General features: G+C 39.3%; 1 protein-coding gene across 1 annotated transcript in view; it reads left to right on the forward strand.

The window, feature by feature from the left end:
• The first annotated feature begins 288 nt into the window (after nt 1-288).
• clvs2 (clavesin 2) overlaps nt 289-24,370 on the forward strand; it is a 51,170-nt gene continuing 27,088 nt past the window's right edge. The window contains exons 1-2 of the mRNA XM_036147169.1: nt 289-1,631; nt 5,394-5,568. Coding sequence (XP_036003062.1) covers nt 1,243-1,631; nt 5,394-5,568 — 564 coding nt within the window. The 5' untranslated portion in view covers nt 289-1,242. The remainder of the gene's footprint in view (nt 1,632-5,393; nt 5,569-24,370) is intronic.

Here is a 24,370-nt window from a genome sequence, read left to right on the forward strand (position 1 = left end):
CGTTTGCTTAAAGTTCTTCACAACCATCTGTCAACGTTTTAAATATAAAGGCTGAAACCTCCTGACTCTTAAAGAGAAAACTGGGTCGCTGAAAGGTGAAAGCGGGGCCCCAAAGTTCACCCCCATCTGTTTGCCCTCTTATTATTTTTTAAACCCTTCTCCATCCTCCATCTAGCTAAGCTGCCTCTCCCACTGCCACCTTGTCCTCTCTTTCTCCTTGCATCCCGTTTTGGCATCTCTCTCTCTCTCGCCTTCTCATCTTTCACTCCACCCCCTCCTCCTCCCACCACCTCCCTTCCCTTCCCCCCCGCCATGGTATCCACGCACAGTGCCGCGCTGAACAGAGGCTCTCTGGATGTCAGTCACTTTTACCAGAGAACAGACGGCAGCGGCAGCAGGAGGAGCGGAGACGGTAATCCCCCACCTCATCCACCCCACCCCTCTCCAAAAACCGGAGGCAGGAGAGGAACAAAACCACACGGGACACCTGTGTATTACTGGACACCCACCTTCTGATGCGTTTTAGTTTCCCTCCGAAATAACAAAGAGCGCATATGTGCATTAAACCGGCTTGAAGACGAGGAAACAGGCAGCGGAATCAGCCTCCATCCTCGTCACCAGCAGCAGCAGCGGCGGCGGCAGCAGCGGGAGCTTTCAGAAGGTCCGCGGATGGAGATGCGCTTTGAAGGCGGAGGTCTGGTGTTCATGTAGCAGCGGCTTGCAGGGTCGTGCCGCATTGCCCGGCCGCTTTGAGCAGCGCTCGGAGAGACGGTGATGCTGTCGTCGTCATTGTGTCACAGAAAGAGAGAGAGAGCGCGGAGAGGCTTTGACATGGAGGCGAGTCTTTTGGCTCCGAGCTCAGGCCACCCGGATCAGCAGGTTGGACGTGCAGCCTGAAGCACCGGAGGACGCGCTTTCATCACATGCGCCGTGGGGAATTATAATAAAGTTGAAGTCTTGGAGGTGGGATTCAAAAAATGATTGTGTGCGTAAAAGTGAGTGGCCCATATGTGGGGAATGCATCACGGGATCATCAGAGCAGCAGCGTCTGTGCCAGTTCAGGGTGGATTACGTCTACAGAGCAGCGGGCCTCCATCTGAAGTCAGCTACTGATCAGGGAAGCAGAGAGGAAAAACAGTTCACTTCCCTGCCCTGTTGCTGCCGGAGGAAGCCATTTATTCGGCTGTTTTGTTGGAGGCTGCTGTAGTGCGAACCCCCGCGGAGGGACAGCTGTTGCAAACGATGACTCACTTGCAGGCTGGCCTCTCTCCAGAGACCCTGGAGAAGGCCAAGGTGGAGCTGAAGGAGAACCCAGAGACTCTCCACCAGGACATCCAGGAGGTCCGGGACATGATCATCACTCGGCCGGACATCGGCTTCCTCAGAACAGACGACGCGTTCATCCTCAGATTCCTCAGGGCGAGGAAATTCAACCACTTTGAGGCCTTTCGGCTGCTGGCACAGTACTTTGAGTACAGGCAGCAGAACCTGGACATGTTCAAGAACCTGAAGCCCACCGACCCGGGCATCAAACAGGCTCTGAAGGATGGGTTTCCCGGCGTCCTCTCTAATCTGGACAAATACGGCAGGAAGATCCTGGTCCTATTTGCAGCCAACTGGGACCAAAGCAGGTAATAAAAAAAGTTTCAGGCTGTTAATCATTTGTCATTTTAGGAAATTCGGACCAAAATCACTGAAAAGACATCCGTGTTTGAGAATCCTCCGAAATAAATGACTCGGGTTTGTGGAGCTGTCCGTTCAGCACCACCCAGTCATTCAAAATCAAAGTAACAAGCTTTTCTAACCACTTGTAAAACTACCATATTAGATAAAAACATTTCAAAATGGGTAATAAACGACAAGAAATGGAAAATGAAAAGATGTATGTGGAAGTTTTAAGATATTTTAACATTGAGCTTCACGAATTTTATTTGTGACTGAAAGATCAAAATTAAGGTGATTTTGTTTTTTTGCTGGCATTCAGATCAGAACAAAAATATTCCCCACTAACAATTCTTGTGTATTTAGATTTATGCTTCAGGGTGGTTTTAAAGCAAAAAGAAAAGTTCATTAAGTTGTTTCAACAAGTTAGTTAGAAATGCATAATAACAAGCCACATTTAATTATGTGTTTCAAGCCATAAACAATTCCAAAAGGTAAAAGAGTGTGAGCTGATGACAAAACAACCAACTACATTTAATTTAACCTCTCAGCCCTTTTTTCAGGTGTCTGAAAGCTAGTGTTTTAGCAAAAGTTCTCAGGTCTGAAGAGGTTAAAGGTTGCCAAGAAACATTGCTGTTGTTTTCTCCGGTTTGAGTGTTAAACAGGGTAAATGGGTTATCAAAAACAATCACATCCTTTTGAACAGTTGCTTCAATCTACTTTCCCACAGGGAAGACGTGTCACTGCAATGGATGATAATTTCCAAACACGTATGATAATATAGGGCTGATTTATCTTGTTTTGGTATCCAGAGGGAAGATTTTTCTGAATGGGTTGCTTTCATGGATGGAAAAAAACAGTCAACAGGCATCATTGTGTATTCTTATTATTTTTGATGGTCTGATTTAGCAACACAGATGACAGTAGATTAAAAATGGTGAGCACCCAAACTAAAATACTAAGTTTGTGAGATGTAAAAGTGAGACATTCATAAATAATTCACACACTTATTTAATGTTTTATGGGACCTAATGTGTCCTGTAACGCTTAACTAAAAACACATTGATTAGCTGCAAGTCTGTACACCTATAAACTAATACTAATTTGGAGCCCCTTTTTATGAGACTTCTTGAGTTAACACTTGTTTTTAGTTACAGTGCTTCTGATTCACCTGAAATAAACTTTGTCTATCTAAGCAGGGTGTCCAAACATTAAGGTTTTTGCTTACTTTAGCTTAAACATAGCTTGCAGAGAGATTACAAAGGGTTATAGGATTTTGTTGTACAAAGTAGAGGGGTACAGCAATTTTCAGCACTGTATGCAGCCAGACAGTCATCAATAATTAAAGAAAATGTGGGGCAACAGTCATATTTCTCCAAAATTGATGAAAAGTCAACATAGAATTTTTTCAGGGAAGTTGCATTCTGCAAGTGACAAAAATATTCTGCTTTCTCCATATGTCTGGACTAAAGAGCATGGTTCCCAGACAGAAGCTTTTTCTTTCAAATAAAACATCCAGACATGTCCTGCCAGATCTTTGGAAATTATTCAATTAATAACTGGAAAGTCTAGGCCTCAATTCTAAAGAGGACGTTTTTGCACAAAACACTTTGAATCACCAAAAGAACACCATACACACTGTAAAACATGGTGGCACTATCATACTAAGGCGTTACTCTTCTGTAGATGGGACTGGGGTTTTGTCAAGATGGATGTTGATGGTGATCTTACAACCTCATCCTGCTAGAAAGCTGAAAACAAACTCAACAAGTTTTTTTGGGGGGTTTTTTCAGCAGTAAACTCTTGAGTTTTAGAAAAGCCTAACTAAGTGTGTTCACCTAAGAGGGACCTCAAGAGAGTCTAAGAAATGTGGGATTCCTTTGCAGTGCAGAGAGAGCTAATATTACACAAATAGTATAAAATGTATAATTTCAGGAGGGTGTACCCTCCTCCAACCCGGATATTGAACCTTTCTTTATTTTAACACATTATACATGTAATGTTCTATCTTTCCAAATTGCACAGCATTTGGTTTAAGGGGAAAAAAGTCCTAGAATAATTCCTCACAGTCTCATTTGTGTGGTCTCAAAGTAGGCATTTTACAAGGTTTTGCACTGTTTTGTAATTATTGTAAAAAAAAAAAAAAGAATATATATATTATTTACACAACTTTCTTTGCATAAAATATATAAATAAGTATATATGCAGCTCATATCGGGTTGCAGAAGGAATCAAAATGCAACCAACAACACCCCTTTCTGCATGTCAGCCTGTTTGCGCCCTCAAAGCCTCAGTGTGCCTAATTGCAGTTTGACCGATCGACGAGCCGTGGGACTGAAGCCTTGTTTTCTCATTATCCTTTGAATAGACGCCTGGGTTGCTTTTGCACACCATGATCACCTGCTTTGTGCTGGTTGGGGAACCATAAATCTCCTGACCACCAGGCCAGACATCACTGGTTTTAAAGTGACTACTCTACTGGTTTTAGAGTTAATTATGAATAACTGAAAAGTTCAAAGTTTAGTCTAAAGTAAGGTGGGGGAAAAAATGCAAGTCTTTCATGCCTTTATAGAGAGCCAGTCAGCTGCTCCTGGGGTATTTTGGCAAAAAATTATTTTAAAACCTTTATTTCCAATTGGTAGTGTTTATTGAATTATAGAATTTGGTGTCATACTTGTCTGTACAATGGTAACAGGAGAACAGACCACAGAGAAACAATGAGAAATCAGGGGCGTAAATACTGGGGCAGAAGTGGAAGCTGACAAAGGAACCAGATGAGCTAATCAGAGGAAATGTGGAGCAGCTGTGGCAGAATGAAAGCAGGCCAGCTGAAGGAGGGACTGATCAACATGGATGGAGCTCAACTGACACAAAAAATTATCAAACCTGTAGGTTTCTTGTTAGAACTCTGTTAAAGTTTTTCCCTTTAGAGGAAAAAAGCTTTGGTGTCATAGTTTTTCTACTATAGGAAAAAAAACTTAAAGATCTAACAGGTCCATTCTGGGTTGATGGGAAGGTGGTGTTGTCAAAAATAATGTAATCCTGGAAGAAAACATGGAAAAAATATAGCTAGAGCTTAATTCAAAGGGTTCAAATCAAAGCACATTTCTGTGTTAGAATGGCCTAAATAAAGTCCAGGTCAACTGGGCTGAATACAAATGTTTGCCACATGTTTCAGATTTTTGTAAAAAGAAATTTAAAACACTGTTTCTTCCCTTAAATAATAATATTATTAACTACGTTGTGTTGGTCTGCTGCATCATAATCCTATAAAATACAATACAGTTTGTGGCAGTAATGTAAAAGATCAAAAGGGAATTGCATAAGGAGTGTAACTGGTAGAGTCTCTCCTTGAAGGCATTGGGCCTTTGTGAAAAGATCTCTAGTCCTTCCCAGAGAAAAAAACAACAACGCACACATGCACTTAACACCCAAGGGCAGCTTGCATTGGTCAATTTCCCTGACACAACACGCTCTGCACCAGTGACCTTCTAACTGTGAGGCATTAATCCAAACCACCAGAACCAGAAAACATGCAGGAAGATAGTAAGCGTTAAAGGCAACGTAAAGCTAAAGCATTTCCTAAAAAGAAAACACAGTGGCTGATAGTCCAGATTATTTTCATCACTTCAACCTTTCAGATCTCCTGGCAGTTCTCTATTAGTTTTCTACGTGCTGATACTTTGATTTTATCCTTCAAAGAAAAACAACACATCTGATGTTTCCTTCAGATACACGTTTGTGGACATCCTGAGAGCGATCCTGCTGTCGCTGGAATCCATGATTGAGGATCCCGAGCTGCAGGTGAACGGCTTCATCCTCATCATCGACTGGAGCAACTTCACCTTCAAGCAGGCGTCCAAGTTGACCCCCAGCATGCTGCGGCTGGCCATCGAGGGGCTGCAGGTAAGACGCTGCCTGACCACAAAGCTTTGCTGGCCTTCATTTCCTGATTGCAGGGGTCGACCGTGAAATGTGTCAAGAACTATAAAAGAAAATAGAAGTTTTCATCTGAAGATGTCATTGCTATGGATGTTCTCCCCGTAGTCAAAATCTTCATCTTGCTGTCTTGTTTTCGCTGAAATAATTAGATTTGTGCTAGTTGCAAAATCTACAAGTTAGGATATTGGGAAATAAGGTGTCTGAGCTCCTTATTTTTTTTATTTTACTTTTTAGAAAACAAAATGTTGTATGATGGTTTTCAGTCAGGCTTTGCATTTTTGATGTGTCAAGTTCAGGATTCCAGACCGTGGAGAACAATTCAGTCCTGGTTTAGTCGGGTCCATTGACCACGTTCTGTTAAAAAGTAGCACGGCCTTATGATCTGGCAGGGGTATCTGGTTCATCTTCAGAATGACTGAATATTCATATTCAGAGTTTCAGGGTTTATTTCAGGCAGATCATGTGAGATTTGAAAAGATGTGTTCTTGGAGTCCCTCAGGGTTCTGTTTTAGGACCAATCCTGTTCCTACTTCACACACTTCATGTTGGAGAAATAATAACTTAATATAGCAATCTCTTTAAAAGGTTAATTAATTACATCATTTATCAAATCTCTGCTTTGATTTTAATTATTTCAAAACACATTTAAATCCTTTTATCGTCTCCAAAGGATCCAAAATGTTTTCTGCACTATTGTTTTTTTTTTCCTCTGGTTACCAGCTACTGTTAAAAATTCATTTTAAAATCTTGGTTTTACCTTTTATGGTATTTCATGGTTAGGCTCTCAGTAACATCTTTGATTTGCTGAACCTTTACATGTCAACTTGTACCCTCAGTTACAGCAAACCCAAGACTAATGTCAATTCCTCAGGCCTCTTCTAAATCCTGTGGAAATTGGTGCACTTTGACTCTAAAATGTGCTTCGTTTTTCTTCTTTGTGCTGCACTGACAATGTCGATTATTTAGAAATAAATCTGCTGAAGATGTCTTTTTATTCAGACACACTTTTAGTTTAATTTGCACTTTCTGTGATGTTCTACATTTTCTGTATACACTTTTTTTTCTTAATTTTAATTTTCTTATTTTTCTCTTTTTTTGTTATTCAGACATTATTGTGAAGCACTTTGTGATTTTCAGGAATAAAAGCCTCATTTAGAAAAGCCTTCACAGATAAAAACATTATTTCACATACAAGAGATTATTCTTTTATGACAGCTTCTCATCTTGATAAAATAAATTACAACAGTTATTTTAGACCAACTGTCAGCTGAAAGAAATAGACAATGTCAGCACATAAAGTGAAATATTTGATAGCTATATGTTTTTAATATTGCTCATTTTTCTATTATCCCACTACAAACAGAAATGCTGCATTTCTGTGAAATCAGGGAGCCTAATTTATTTTCTTTCTGCCGTTAAAATATGCTTTTTAAATTCAAACCAGCTCATGGAAAGAGCCCAAAGAACATCAGAATACAAAAAAGTTGTATCTTTTTTAAAATGTTGCTCCTTTTAAATGTACGTTGCTTTACTTCAGAGTTTTTAAAAGAAAAATAGGGAAACATCAAGGCTCCCACTGCCCTCTGTGTTTCTCTAGATTCCAGAAAAACCATTTGTCTTCTGAGCCATCAGCACAGATTTAACATCATTATCGAAATGAGTTAGCGGAGAGAAAAAAGGCTGGCAGGCAGAGAGTTCAGCTGTCCTGTGGTAGGCAGCCAAACCTGGGAGGAAAATGTCCTTCTTCTTTCTGGTGTCTGTGAGGTTTGGTGTGGAGACGAGCGCAGTTTGTTATTGCTTTCACAACATGGCTGTGAATCATCTGCCAATTTGTTTTGGGCTCCATTAGTCAAAGTTAAATCCAATGGGGGGAGAGCGTTTCTTGGCCGGAGAGTAAGAGGCCGTGTGATGTGTTTGTGTTAACTGCATTTAGCTTTATTTTAACCCTAAAAGTACTCCATGTACTTCTGTCTCCATAATCACAAATTCTTCTAAGAAAAACTGTTTAAATCTGGTTTAAGATGGAAAGAAAACTTTATATGATCAAATTAGGGGTTCAACATATAAAATGCTTTCTTTGCACATTATAACCAATTAACACTGTAGCAATGATTCAACAGTGAATGAGCTTTAATGTACATTTCAAACAATAATCCATATACTTAGTCAGGGGGAAATAAAAATGTTTTTTTTTTTTTATTTATGATTTCTAAAGGCCTAAGGCAATGGAGAAAAGGCTGGATCCAACCCGAACATGAAACAAGGAACAATGCTGGGCTTCATACTAGACACTAACCTTACATTTTTCACTGTGCAACCAAAATAACCTCTCTGGAAAGTCAGAAATATGAGCAAGACTGCACAACTACCGAGGGGAAAAGAGCTAAAAACGACCCCGGAAAAACAAATAGGCAGCTACCAGCCTGCAACCTCTGGCTCATGGCTGCTATCTTTCATTACCATCAGCAGTGAAAGAGACATTTATACTGATCTATTGCCCCCTTTCCTTCAGGGAAAGTAAAACATGTTACATAAAATTGGATATATACTGCAGGTAATTCTCGGTTGGATTTCATTTGCTCCATCCTGTAACCGGAGGCACTTCACGCTGAGATTGATTCAAAAAACTCAGAGTCAATGTCGTTGCAAGTTGCAGAGATTCTCAGTTTAACCATTTTTAGACTGATTCTTGAAACTCTGGTAGATCGGTTTACTGGTTCTACGTTTATATATTGTACTAAACACAAATCAGAGATCGTAGACAATACGTTAATTTTGATATTTTGCTTTAGAGAGCCAGAAAGTTTCTGGCACAATATATTTATAGATACAAATATATTTAGTTTTAAACATTTTGGTTTTTTATTGGTACATTTGATAATGCATTTTGGGAAGGAAAATGTGACAGTGCCATTGTAAACAGTGCTGTTTTTGTCTGTTTGCGTGCGAACTGCCGTACTCAGGTGTGAAGGCATTGTTGGATCTCTTTGTCAAGGTAACCAATGAGTGCAGCACTGATTTCTCTAGTTGGAAACGGTCCTTGTTTTACAGTTACATTTAAAGACACATTGTTTTAAACTGAATCATCGTTTATCATACAGGATCATTTCTACCTGGGCTCATTGAGCTCTTGTGTTAAAGGACCTTCCTCTGCAGATTTAGATTGATTAACTTGATTGAAGATATTAAAGAACCCACCACCACCTTCACTTTTACATGATTAGTGTTTCACCATTTGAAGTAAACAGTTAAGAACAAAGACAGAAAGTCAGACGTGAACTTTTTCGCTGCTCCGTAAATTTATTTTTGTCCATCTTGTGAAGCTATGGATTCTGAAATCGACACGTATTGTGCAGCTTTTTTTTTTTTTTTTTTATAGACTGAAATGAAACATGTTTTATCTAATTAAGACAAAACTATATCCTTTAATTTTCCTTAAAGGATTGTAAAATGTAATTAGTGATTTTTTTTTTTTTAAATCTTTGGTCTTTCTGTGAAACACTGAAGAGGAATATTTTAGCTCGTTAGAGATGATGCAAAGTTGCTATACAACTCAATTAAATAGCTTTTTCAAACTATATCTTTCATTTATTTTTATCTCTATTATTTAGAGAATATAGATCACATTAGATCATATGTAGCTGCTCTACAAAATCAAACACAGTAACTCCAAGCAGCAAATCACTTAAATGCAGTTTGTGAGCTTTGAAAACGGTTTGTAAAAACACAAAAACAAGTAATTTCACTGGCATTCTCAGCAGGGAAGCAACGTACGGACATGTTGAGAGTTATTTTGATGGTGGGTTTGTTTTTTAAAGATCTTTGCCTCCTGACTTTCATGTGTACGTTAACAGAATAATTTGAGTCATTATTTCATCTCCTCCACTTTGTGCATCATTTGAGGACTTGATGACGAAAACGTTCTTTTTCATATTAAGGCGGTGAACAGAAGATTCAAGCAAAGCTTCACTAAGGGGAGTCCATACGTAGTATTCCATCCCGGCACAGAGTAGAGTCTGAATTATTGATTAGAGTTATTAACTTATCCACAGAGCATTTTTCGCTTCCTCCAGAAGACAAAGGAAAAGTTGCTACAAACGTATTAACTGGATATCGTTTGGCAAAAAAAGGGCAAATAAATTTGGTTGTTTTTCCAGAACCAATATATCGAGAAACCCCCTACACATCGACTATCTTTTACTGTTAATTGCGTTAATCGTGTGCTTGTTTGCAGAGTTTAAAAGAAAGTCACAGCGATTTAAGGAAATGATTGACTTAAACATTTACCACTGGTTGCCTTTTGTTGAGTCAAAGCGACTTGATGTTTGAGAGCCAACCATTTAAACAAGAAGTGCAACAGCCTCTGCAAATAAAGTCCTTTGTTGCATCAAAATCTCTCTTCATAACAGTTTTAATTATCATTGTCCTTTCTGAATAGAAGAACAAGCGTTATTAGAGCAAACGCAATCAAGATTCATTTTCAGCCTCTGCACGGCCGAGCAGAGGTGAGGCTGACTCATTGCGATGCACAAAGAGACATCTGACAGTCGAGCAGCGAGAGTGAGTCACTTCAAGTTGGCGAGTGTTTAAAGTGGCAGAATCCCCGTCATGCAGGGCAGCCATGCAGAGTTAATTCTGCGCTGGGGTTTAGTCGCATGGTGGCTGCTTCACACCCGACGCATCGCTCATTCCACTTCCACATGATACAGCAACTTTCTCTCCAATGCTGCCGATCTTAGCTTCTTTTGTTTCTGGAGAATTTCTAGAGGCATCATTCGATTTCAGCACCGACTTCTGAACTTCTAAATAAGTGAAATACTACTAAATATCAATAACCAAAACTGAGAAGCATGGGTCATTGTAAATCAACATTATCTTGTATTTATCTGTGCACTTAGAAACTTTTTTTTTCTTGAACATGTTTTGCATTTTCAATTGAGCTAATAAAGAGACTTAATACAGTATTTTCCATTGGCACAAAACACTTTAAATTTAACATCAGATTTAACAATTGTACACTTAACAGGACATAAGTCTAAGTTGTCTTTGGCAAAACATGAAATTACATCTGATGCTCATTGTGCCTCAGTTCTTATTAAAAATATCATGACAACCCCGATGCTGTTGGTTTTGGGCAAATACTGACAGCATCCTGATCACATCCCTCAGAATCCAATTTGCAGCTCTGCATCGTCTCCAGAACAGAAGCGAGTCCGGGTCGGCTCCTCCAGGCCTCAGTGTTTCCATCTAAAGTGTAATTTTATTCTTTCCTTACAACTTTCTTTTGGGGTCTTTTTTTTTTTTGCCTCCAGGTACAAAGTCTAGACAGAGACTGAATCCAGAGAGAACAGAGAAGGGGGAAAAGGTCATTGATTGTGCTCTGAGTCAACAATCAGCAACGAAACAAGGGAATGGAGCAGGATACTGACAGCTCAGATCTCAAACCGCAGTAATGGGAGGTTTGATGCTAACGAGTACGGCTTTATGGCAACAGTGATGCTTCATGTCATCAATTATTAAAGGGACTTTACTGATATGACAAATAAATTGAATAAATTAAATGTTAGTCGGCAAAAACTGGCCCCATTTCCAACATGACAAATACGGTAATTGTGTCATGACCCCGACCATCTGTGCTCTTTGCCTTTGGTGTCCAGATACACATGTAGTAATGATATTAGACAGCCAGGAAAAAAACGGCACATCATCATGTGCATTCAGAGGATCTGGGAGCCACATCAGTTTAACTGGATTCAGATCAAAGTGCAACATCAAGGAGTACGTAAGAATTGTTATTTTATTCCTAATTTAACTTGGAATGCTCATTTAATTGTCAGAAATGTGAAAACAATTTCTCATTTAATCTAGTTACCCAGTGTTTGTATCATAGCTGATAGTCAGAAAGAGCAAAAAGTCCCTGTTGGACTACACTGCTTTACTTCAGCACCTGTTGAACACATTTATTTGGAAGCATATTTAATGGTTTGACCACCATTATTTTTAAAAAGTACGTTTTTATAAACATGTCCATGCAATAAACTTAAAACAACCCATTAATCTGTATCTTGATAATCTTTTTACAGTTGGGCATTTTATTTTTTTTATATTGTGTGAAATTAAAAACATGTACACAGTTATGAACTGATTTGAAGACAACAATAATTTCTACATTTGTGTGCACATTTAAATATTAGATTAACGCATAATTTGTTGCTTTTTTGCGGTTTATGCCACCAGTAGCAACATCATCCTTTTGTGACAGTAAACCCACAGAGTGAAAATGACTGTTTGATGTTTTTTTCTATCATAATTTAGTGGACTATTTGTGACAGTGAGACTTTTAACAAATATAAAAATATATATATATACATTTATACAGGAGTTACCTGCTGCAGCTTTAAGGTCAAAACAAACGTGGCATTTCAGCGAAGCATTTGCCCGTTTCAGTTTCTGGGGAAACCCGGGACTGCAAGTCATCCAACATTGTTTGCAGCAGCTTAGATTTGTAGACAAATCCCATATGTCCACGGTCAGATTTATGCATATTTACCCAGCTGTGAGTCCATATTGTGACAAACGTGTCAGAGTGGCCACTATGCTGTGAGTTGTGCTTCACTTGGAGTTCTATTAATACTGAAGGATGTACCTGCGCCCTCTCATGCCCCATGGTTTAAGGATTTAATGTCTTGTTCAAGCCTTCCACCGATGTGCTATTTGGCCAGAAGCTCTGCTGAGGCCAACTTTCCCTGAATCTATTTTTTTTTTTCAATTTATTTCATGTTATATTGATATATTAGGTCTCCAGGACCCAGACTCCAACATCCACGGAAACTCACTTGGCTTGCATTTATTTAGAAGTCCTTCCTTAATTTATGCAGGTTGCTTAATAATAAATAGGGAAGTGATTCTGACATGGATTTGCACACCCAACTACCATCTAGGTTCAGTTAATAGAGCAGAAATGTTAGATTAGTTGTTACATCTAAGGTTTCCATCCATATGCTTCCTGTTTCTTTGCAGCCTGTGTGAAAATTAGCTGTTTACATCTCTGCCTCATGAGCACATTTTCTTTACGTCTGCATGGATTACCATTAACATGCATGTCAAGAACTATAATTATAAAGCGTAACAATGTGTAGCTTTGTGAAGCTCCAATATATCTAACTCATTTCATGGCATTTTTAAATGTTAACATTTTGCAAGTAGAAAGTACAGATACTACCGTAAATAATTTTTTAATTGAATAATCTGTGTTGATCATTAAATTGTAACACAGACACAAATATGCAACAAGACATCAAGCTACATCTCATCAGTAAAATGGAGAATAAAGATTGCTTTCTGTTTCTTGCTTTTGTGAATAAGCAAACATTAGAACCATGCTGGAATATTTAAGTGCATGAGTGAACATCTTTACGGTCAACCTTTAAACATACTGGATGCTGACAGCTGTAGTTGTAATCCCATTTAAATACAGTAAATACCACATCACATTGCTTTATATCCCTACTCACGCTAAAAGTACACCTCGACTTACCCTTCTTTACTTATATTGAAGAGTCCAGGAAAACACAGGAGGAGAAACACTGTGGCTGATGGGATTCAAACCCACCCAGTCATAATCCTCCAGGATTACAATTTTACCGAGGGATTAAAGTTTCCAAAAAAGTGTCCAGAATCTGCTTTTCTTTTCAGAACAAGTTTGACCTTTGTGTTTGTATTTTTCAGGGTCTGTTGAGCATTTACAGTGTTTTTATTTTTTTAATTTTTTTTTTTTGTAATATTGAAAAAGACAATGTCATCCCAGAAAATGTTCCAATAAAACAGTAACTGTTTAGGAGTTCAACAAAAGTCTCACAGACCATCAAAGCAGGTTAGAAACTTTAAAACCATTATAAGTGTATAGAACCTTTTTAAAATGGGATGTTCTGGGCATTCGTTTCACAAATGTTCTTGTTTCTGAGAGCTTGGATGAGTCTCTATTGTGAGGCAAGAAAATAATATATTTCTGACTCAGGCAGAAAGTGCCTTTTATTTATTGGGAGAACAACAAACAGGTTTATCAAGAGAAATATTTCAGGGGTCAGCAAAGGTACAGTTAAATGTGCTGTTGTAAAATGTACATATGCAACTTTATCAACACTGGATACATTATACTGAATAATTGGTAATCAACCTGTTTTAAATGGCATGGCCAACATGTGTTTAATATTCGTCTTAATAGTAATATTAATCATTATACGTCATCAGAGAGCAATTATTCCCATCTGAATCAGAAATAGCAAATTTCCAATCAAGTAACTCAGCCATAATCCATAATTGTTTGACATTTTGTGTGCTTTAGTCATCTGCTCTGTCTCACAATGCTTTCCCCTCCCTCCTGCATGTTAAACTGCAGTCTATCAAGATTCAGCTGAAACAATGAGGTCAACAACATGCGGTCTGAGTCCAAATGTTAATGCCTTTCATTCTATGGAGAAGCGGAGGTAAATAAAATGTGTGGCTTGTCTTTGTAGAGACAGCGCCTCGGTTCCTCAGATGGAACAGCCACAGCTGTCTGTTGGTAGATGTTAGCTGTTGCTACAATGGACCAAACCATTTTACTAACAAGAGTGGAAGGGTCGCTTGTCCATCGCAGGGCAACATGGAGACACACAGGAGAAACAACCATGCACAAACACAGCCACATCTAAGTGCAACCTAACAGGCTTGTTTTTGGGCTGTAGGAGGAAGCCGGAGTACCCAGAGAGAACCCATGGGTGCACAAAGAGAACATGCAAACTCCATGTAGAAAGACCCCAGGCTGGGATTTGAACCCAGGACCTTTGTGTTGTAAGGCAGCAGTGCAACCAACTGGGCTTCTCTTTGAAAATGTCCATTCAATTTAATTAAGTTAATGACAGCATTTTAATGTTGCTCTGTTTTACGGGTCTACTTTCAATCTTTTTTTACTATAATCATTGTTAAAGGGGCGGCGCACTGTGACCACCTCATGTTGTAAAAGCCATCTGAGGTCAAAGCTGTGAATCTGCCTCTGAATCTGATTTATTACAGTAATAAACGGGACGAGCTGTCTTGAGACTGACAGTCAACCAAGCGCTGTCCAGGTGCTGAAAGGTTATAAAAACAACTCTGGAACATTTATTTAAAAACTACAGCGGCCTGGAGTACAACGGCGTCATCCTTCACATTTGAGTCGTGTTTACTGACAGCTTAGCTTTAAATTATTAAAGAGATTTAGTAGATTTTAGATTTCTATAACAAAAACAAAATTATTTTACATTTATTTCTATTGGTGGGTTAACTTTATGTTTCTACATTCAAATATTTTTTTTCCCACATTTAATGTTGCTCTAAAATATTTAAAATGCTAAATATGTTACTAATATATGAATAATTACTTATTTTTCTGCTCTTCTCAACACTGAGCAAAGAGTCACTCTGAACAGAAAGTCGAATTGATCAGGTCCTTTTATAAACTCAGACCGTTAAAACAACGTTATGATGATCCTTGGGTGTTAGGTTTTGTTTTTCAGTTGTGTTTGTTTTCATTGTTCCTTGTCAGATCATCCCGTTGCACATTGCTCTGATGATGCTTCATCTCCTCATCTCCTTGTGTCCTGCTGTAACCTGTTGACATTATTAAATCCTTCTAGCAGCTCCCAAACCACAAACCCTGACAAAAGTTTAATTTTGACAAAAATGCATGAAAATAGTGAACACACTGACAAGTGTTAAACCAAAATTGTTTTGACTGCAAAGAGGCCCTGAGAGTTCTGAATGGCATTGATAAAGTTTTTATTTACAAAATGCATCTGGCTGCCATAAATTAAGCTGTGGTAAACTACTTTTACCTTGTTGCTTCAATATAGGTATCCTAGTTTCACTTTGTTTATTCCCACCCTTTATTTTTAATAGACTTTTTTTGTTATGAATACCTGAAAAACACATGAATTTGTGGGAAATGTTTTAACATACAGTAAGATACCTGACTCATATTCAGGAATGATCCAAGACATTCTTTCAAATACCAACCAACTTGACAGCATTGTGCATTGTCATTTTAAAACATTTTAAAAACCACTAATTATTGACTGTATTTTTTCTTCCTATAAATTTCTAATGGAAACATTTATCCTGGAGACCGTTAATGCTTTTAATTCTGTTGGACCATGAACACATTTACAGGGGCTGAATGTCAAGAAATGAAACATTTTGTGAAGCATCAAATCGTGTCATGTCTATAAAGTGCATGTCGCTTACATCGGCACCCATTCTCTTCCCTACCGTGTTAGAGGGGGTATTTATATCTGCCATTATGTCAACGCTTATTACAGATTTTGGTTACTTGCTGATCACCTGATCATCTATACACTGTCTGAGTGAACAGAAGCAGTGAAACAGTAATTAGCTGCAATAATAAATACAAACAGGTAGGACTGCCCTCCTATTGAAGCCATTTGAAGCATTCGGCAGGTTGAGATGAGTGAACTTTTTCAATTTCAATTTCAATTTCAACTTTAATATTTATAAAAAATGCTGCAGTATCACATGTGAGATGGGGATGTTGGACTGTTATTCTCTTAAAGTAACGTCCTTGAACACACAAGCTCAAAACAAGTTTATAATAGGACTATTGGGATTTTGACTATAACAGGGTGGTTTGTTTCTTCAGATTGCATCAAAATTTCGTACCAAAACTCAAGTGGTTGGTGTAACTTGTTACGTGCCAATTACAGCTGAAGCGTCAGCAAGTTGTGTAACGGTATTGATAAAATATCAGTGGCGCAGCATCTTATCAATAACCCAAAGGCCCCTTTAACTGAGACCATTATTTGTGACAATAGATCAATATGGCCGCTCTCCATCAGGAAAAAAATGGCAGGGATGCAGAGCTACGGATGTTCTGTCGGCGCGACAGTCGAACCGATTTCTGTGACATTTGGGACTGATTAATGGACGCCATGTGAGAGGTTCCTTTATTTCCAGGCTGCTCAGATTAGAATTGGCCATTTGGTAAAATGTTAAGCTCTGAGTTATTATTGTTTTTAATCATACAATTTGACTTTAAAAAAAAAAACGTTTGTTAAACGAACAAAACCATTTCAGCAAATAAACATGAAACCAAAAGGCGGTAAATTGTGAAGCAACTGCAGCCTTAATGGAGAAAATATGCAGTTCCATGAATAGAAAAAGGACTTCATGCAGAAAGAAGGGAAGTAATCTCCTTGTGTCTCGCTCTCCTCCTCTCGCCCCTCCCTCTGGCCTTCCCACCTTTCACTTGTTGTGTTCTTCGCCCTCCCCCCCACCTCTCTCATTAATAACACCATTGCCCTCCCATTCCCTCTTCTCTGCCTCCTTTCTCACTCACTTTGGCCACTCCATCCTTCTTTCAGCAGAGACAATAGCGGCAGAGCCGTTTGTCTGCGCCGCCGGCAGCATCCAGCCGTATAATCATTGATTTTGCGTGAGCATCAGTTCGTCATCTGCACCATCAGTGTTTCTATGAAGCTCAACATCTCAACACATCACAGCCGTAATGGTTCCTCTTACTTTTCTACTTAACGAAGCATCAACGGGCGGGTTTGGTGCTTTCCTCTTAACCCCACCTCTTTCTCTTCCTCCGTCTTCCCAGACCCCCTCCCGCTTCATCCCACCCTCGCTACGTTACCAAGGCAACATGTCCTGCTGCCTTGCTATCTGCTTCGCCCTCTCCTCCAGATGGGCTCCCTTTTGTTGTGTGTTGAGACAGAAAACGCGCCATTGCCTAATTCTTCGCCGTTTTCCTTCTCTCGATCAGCTCATTGAGTGTCAGCGAACGCAACGTGGGAGATTGTAAATGCACTGTGAGTCAATGTGAACGGCCGATGTATTATTAGCCGGGAAGGCTGTTGGCAGAACAAAAGGATAAAACAGTATAGACATCTTTTTTTTTTTGGGTTGACTTTTTCACCATCTAATTTTACCCGTAATTGCACAAACAAAAAAATAAAAATGACGTAAGCTTTTGTTCACAGATGAACAGGTTTTTGTTTTTCTTGTATGCAAACGGCAAGCGATTCCTAAAAAAGGGCCATTATCAGGTCCAACTTCTGGTTCTTTTACACATTTATATGCCCAACCGATAAAGATGTATAAAAACTAAATAATTATTGTAGTAGCATAATGACACGTTAAAGATTGAAAAAAAAAAAACAGCTTTGAATTTGAGTAAAATTAATAAATCCACTGGTGCCACAAGTTGTACTTCCTTAATTCCAATACTTTTTTTAATGTCTACCTTATTTTTACAGGTTGATCAGAGTGTTTAGGACGTTTAAGCAATAACACAAGACTTTTTGGTTTCCTTAGGTATAAGTCTGACCTGACAGAGGCCAATTTGTTTTAGCCACTTATTAAAATGGAAAATATTGAAGATAATGTAATCTTAGTTACCTCCTACAAATAACAAAGATGCTGCCTTCCAGTATTCCGGCTTTGTTATGGCTGTTCGAAGCGTCCTCGGATTCTTCAAGGAGCTATAAGGAAAAATTAATAAAAATGTCAGGAGAGAAGAGAGCACACACTTTGTTGTTAATTTTCAGCAGGCTGTAGGCCCGGGTTTGACTAACATAATATATGTGTGTTTCCGTCACATAATGACGTCAGAGTTAAAGGCTGTCTGAAATCGGCACAGCAGCCCAAAGCTCCTTTCCTCCTCACATCACAGACTTGTTATCAGTGTATCAACCATCCAGACCACTCAGGTCTTCTGGCTCCAGCCTACTCTACATACCTAGAACCAGAACTAAACACGGAGAAGCACCATTTAGTTCCTATGCGCCACTTATCTGGAACAAACTGTAAAAGAAAACTGTAAAAGTGCGGAAACTGTTCTAGTTAAACTGTTTTTATTTTAACATCAACAGTTCAACTTTGTAGTCCAACTGTTTTTAATATTTGCTTTTAGTTTCTGTTTTTCCATGTTCTATTTTGTTTCTACATTTTATTCCTACTTGCTTTTCTCTGTTTTATTTTTTTGTTTTTTTTTCCCCTGTGTTTTAATCATGTAAAGCACTTTGCATTGTCTCTGTACTGAAATGTGCTATATAAATAAATTTGCCTTGCCCACGATAGAGTTCTTGTTGACCCCATGCAGGAAGGAAAAAGAGCTAGGACCTATAATTAGACGTTTTCAGGGGGAGCCTTCATTGCTAACGAGCCCGCTCTACACAGCATGCCTGGCATTTCCGTAGCAGTGTCACAGCGCCACCAATGGGCCCGGCGTACCGACTGAAGCCTTTTCAGTCGTTCCCTTTGTGTGGAAGCACATTTTTCCTTAATCCTTTGTGAAAATTTGCCGCGTTCGTCTTCGTGTAGACCAGGCCACGGAGAGCATTTTAAATCTGGTGGAAGTCAGAAAATTCTGTAGTAACGAGCAGGAACATCCTTTCAGAAACAGGACTGGGGACTTGATCATGCCGGTTTGTTGAGGACAGTAAGAATCCTTAATGAAGGTGCTGAAGTCACAGCAGGAGGCGTCCTGGCAGTGAAGAGAGCAGGCTGGAATCACTGCAGAGGTGTCTGACAGACTGGCAGAGAGCAATCCAGAACCCAAGGGACTGGCAAGGGTCACACACATGGAGGCAGAAGTCATCTGACATATCCAGGCGACAGGCCAGGCATGGAGGGTGGGGCAACGAGAGGATCGTTGTCCAGAGATCAGAAACTTGGCAGAGGTCAGGCCAGGGTAAGGAGGGGCAGGGAAATCCAGGACACAGAAACAAGGTTGTAACCTGGAGATCAGGCAAGGAAGGGCATGGAAGAAATGCTGGGAATTTATTAGCAGGAGCTTTTTATTCTGTCTGTGGGTGAGCTGTGGGCAGGACAGGGTTTAAACAGAGCAGAGCACAGGTGAGACGCATGAGGTTGATTGCAGCAGAGCAGGTGGGCGAGGAAGCAGACGCCAAACAGACACTAATTATGACGCTTAGACTGTTTTGTTTGTGGCCCTTGACGGCAATTAGAAAAAGATACAATTTTGGCCTGCCAGGATTGAAGAAGAATGTGGGTTTTTGTTCTCAATCAGGGCAAAATTATTACTGACTGAGAAAACATTTTAAACTCTTTTAGGATCTTGCATGGTCTTTGGTGTGGATCACGGTAGAGCCCATTCGTACGAAACAATGACTACTTTATTGGTTTGATTAAAAATGTTGCATTCTTCATTTACTGTTGGGCAGGTTAAAACTATTCACCCTATAATATTTTGTTATATTAGCTTTTTTATTATATTTTTGGCCCATGGGACAAAAAGTCTGGAGACCCGTGGTTGAAAACAACTTGATCAAGGATCATTGTTTTTCTTACTACTCACAGTGAGAAAGGTAATTAATTAAGCTTTAAGACACGCATTAGAAAAAAGCACCAGAAGTATTAAATAGTTGACTTAAACTGATAAAATAAAAACAATTTCATCGTTGTGAGCATAGACTCAGGCTTGAAAGTGATATGAAATGAAAAACCTTGATGAATGAAGAATACAATTGTCTCACAGTAGAACCTAAATATCTGCAGCGGTTCAGTCCTTGTTAGAAGCTACATTTGGCTACATTTCCCGCTAACAAACTCCCAGAGAACTCACTCTGCATTTGCATTGTTATGCAACACAGAGGCCCTCAAAATAACTGGGACTCCTGTCAAAACTGTGCCAATAAGCCTGGTGAATATGCATGAAGAGACGAACTGCGGCTTTCCTCAGGAAACTCTCACATCTGGCAGGACTCGATGCAGTCAGCGGCGTTATAACACTCTCCTTTTAGCGTCATATCAAATAAATTATGAAAGCAAAGGGCTCCCTGAAAGGCACTTGTTTAATTTATAGAAGTGTACTGAAATTAATCTGGGAAAACATGATAAAATGCTGTTTACTCTTTGTTTGCGTTACTCTGAAATCTCTGGGGGCCATAGTTCACAGTTTATCAGTATATAATATCAACGCTCAAACATATTGTCAGTGTCAATAATCTGTTGCTGCAGTCTGGAAATAGAGGGTCAACCAAGTTTGATGTGAGCAAAGAAGCTGTTTACCGGGTTTCATTCTGCAAACAGTGTTGTCTCGATTTAAACTCTACATCCTGCCTGTTATCTGTTCGCTGCAGACGGGGGACGCTCGGACCAAATGTTCTCCCATCTCAGTGAAATAAGCCTCTTAGAGTTTGGCTGATTTGAGGGTTTGACGATAATTTCAAAGAGAAGTTGCCAATATTTTGTGATTCGTGCCAAACCAAGAAGAAGAAGAAAAAAAAATCTCTTCCACGTGTCTTTAATTTGAGTGAAATCATTAGTTTTTGTTCCCGCACTTAAAAAAGGGAGAAAGCTTCAGATTTCCCAACGCTTAGTGATGCAATTAGTTGGTGTTTTCTGTAAGACCCTTAGACTTTAATACAATTAGAATATTTGTCACATTTTGTAACCAACATGAGATAATGTTGGAGTTTTTCTATACATTAATTATTTTTTATGGTATCAGTGACCTAATATCCCTAAATCATCTAAATAATACAGCATAATTAACAATGTTTTCTTAAGTATTTAAGGAAATCTTTCTAACCACAGAAGATAAAAACTACTTTGGAGTTATGATGTAATGTGAATGCCAGAAAGTTTTTGGTTTCTCTTTGAAAAGCCAGCAGACTCTAACAAAACAGATCAGGTGTGAACTGAAGGAAGGATTCAGGACCATCCACAGAGATTTTGCAAAGAGGAGCGGTCAATGATGTCTGCATGCTCCAAACTGGCCGGATGTTACTGGAGAAGACCTGCTGCCCTGTTGGAAAGAGGAAATTGTACAAAGTATTAACAGAAGGAGTATCAGGAAGTGAGGCACATGCGGGTTTTAGGAAATTAAAACTCAGATTTTATTTTTGAGATTTGGTTACTGGATTAAAATGTGGATTTATTTTGAGGCGTTTCTGGTATATCACCAGGATTAAATGAACTGGTTCATGTTCATAGTTCACATCTCCAACATGATCTAGTGCTCGTTGTAGCAGAAATTGTCTGAAATAGTTATATGTAGGTTGGGATGTCATTCAATAATTAGTAAATGGGTTGCGCCATTGCCTGGTAACAATTTTATTATCTCCTGTTGTCTTTCACACACAAACTGCATTTTACAATGACAGCTCCCCTCATTCACACATGTAATCCTACATTATAGTACTTTATTTAATGCTATTTTATACTACTTTGTTTTAATCCCTTATTTAATGCTACATTTTAATGCATAGTCCAAAACAGTCACACTTGGTCATCAGAAAACTCAACAGAGATTTTGATTATATTTGCCTGAGCAGATTCTCACTTATCCGGGTCATCGCCACAGCAAACAGGCTGAAATCAGAGGCAACCGGACTTTCGCTAAGTTCTTTCTGAAAATGTTTCGACATCTATCCAGGAGTCTTTGTCATTTCCTGTCGGCTCGCACTGAGCGACCTGCAGTTGGAGCGCTGCTGTTTATAAGAACATGGAGACCGATCCTCCTAAGAAAGAACAGAAACAATGGAGGGAAAGTCTGGTTGCCTCCGACACAATTCTGTTCATGCACATTAGCCGACAATCTTTTCAAACATGCAAATTATTGATTGTTATTTAGGCTACATACCTGAAACAGAAGTGCAGCAGTGCAGCTGAATGGCATGCTGCTTTAGCTGAGTTTGAGATTGGAAGCATCTAAAGTTTGCTGGTGGCTCTCAATGACTGGACTTGGGCACCCCTGGTTTAAGGGATGGGGCTTGAGCCAACGGTTAATATCCTTACGTATAAAGCAAAGCTTAGGGTGGTAAAGTGAAGTTTAAAACCAATGGGACAACAGTGGGCCTACAATAAAAATATAGGCTCTCACAAAGATGGCAAAAGCATCCCTCCTGTGCACAACAGCTGATTCCTGCATGTCCTCACAGACAGACACTCAGCAGCCAAGGTTATTAACGGTGAGCCTTCATGCACAACACTGTTGCTTTTTAAACAACTTTATCAGGGCTGGCAATGACTGTGGGAGAGGGGTCATAAATATTGTTTGTCACCATCATACCGGTAGCTATTAGGGGGAGAAACACACACATACACACTGAGGATTGCCCCTTATACTACAGTTTGAGTGAAATGCTTCAGTAAAACATGTTGAAGCTTTTTACTTTGTCTCATTTGTTGCATTATGGCTCATTTGTTCAGTCAGATAACAGTTTTAGTTGCCACACAAAATGTTTTCTTCACAGAAGCTAGCATTGACTGACTTCCTCTTTTCTGAAGGCCACATTTTACATGAATTCATTAAAAACATCTTTCCATCACGCCGACTGTCGCTAAACAGAAATGAGTTCCTCTCAGAAACACGGCAAAGCTGGTGCTTTAAAATCCTCCGGCTGAGGCTAAAAAGGTTATTTGGGCATTTGTTTGAACTCTAGGGTGAATATTTAGGTGTGGAGTCTGTGTTCTCTGGACTGAAATAATAACCCAGCCGATTTATGGCACACTTCAATATCCTCCCGTCCATCAATGGTTGGATGCATATCAGAAACCTTTTGTTCTTCATCCATTCAAAAAAATGACCAGAAGAGCTAAATATGCATGACTAGATCATTATAATCAAGCTGAAGTCATTTTCTCTGCATTACTTCCAGAAAGTACCATATCCATTTTGTGTTGTACTTTTTAAACTGATATGACTGTAATAGCACACCTTATCACTTCATACGTTACATATAAGCTGCTTGTTCATTTTCAGCTGTGTTTCGGTGTGAGTTTAGGATGCATGTTTGTGTTTTCAGGAGGCTCACCTTGTGATAAAGCACCAGACAGGTCTCTGAGGTCTTTAGCTTTTTGTAACGCCCGGCGGTGTCTCTGGCTGAAAGGGACAGATGCTTTGACCTGTAACATTTCTACAGGTGTGAAGGCGAATTCCCTCCGGTGAAGTTGATGACACCTCGTTAATTTTGGGCTGATTAGTTGGTTGTGTGACGTTCCCTGGGGCTCCAACCGTTAAGCCTGGCTATATAGGCAACTGTCTGCTCTGTGGATAAATCTGGAGATAATCAGTATTATTGGCATGTTGTCCTTTCAGGAAGCCATAAAGTTTTAGATTCAAAGGTTTTGTGGGCTGGTATTGACTGGCAAGTTGTCCAGGGTTGGTCCCGCCTTTTTGCCCATTTACTGCACAAAAATGTGATTAGCCACAATTGTGTAGGGAAGTAACAGTACATCTGCTTTCTTAATTATTGGCACCCCTGGTAAAGATGCACTAAACCCTTTTAATAAATCAAAGTTGCACAATCTCTCACCTTTAAAAATAATAAAAAAAAAAATACCAGTGGCACAATCATTGATGATTGATATTTCTAATAATTCCTGTTAAATAAATCCTGCATTCCTTTAAGCCACGCCTCAAAAAGACGAGACAACAGGACATTTGGTAAAAGGCAGATGTGTTGATCTTCATATGGGCTGCAGGAAAATAGTTACACACACTAAAACCTGTTTATATGTGAAAGTTTACAGGAGCTGGAGCTGTGTCACACAAGGCTGGGCAATAACCCAGGATGTTCCTGTCGCCACGCAGAGTTCTGAGGATGTTAAGGGAGATACGAAATGTCCAAAGCTCATCAGATTACACCACAGCAATAAAAATGAATTTCTCAGAGGGCTTTGTGCACATCTTTATCGGCGGCTGCCATTTGTGGGGGTGCTGGATTTGTACAGACAGCACTTTTTTTTTTTTTTTGCAACC

This window comes from Fundulus heteroclitus, chromosome 15 (assembly GCF_011125445.2).
Source record: "Fundulus heteroclitus isolate FHET01 chromosome 15, MU-UCD_Fhet_4.1, whole genome shotgun sequence".
Lineage (NCBI taxonomy): Eukaryota > Metazoa > Chordata > Actinopteri > Cyprinodontiformes > Fundulidae > Fundulus > Fundulus heteroclitus.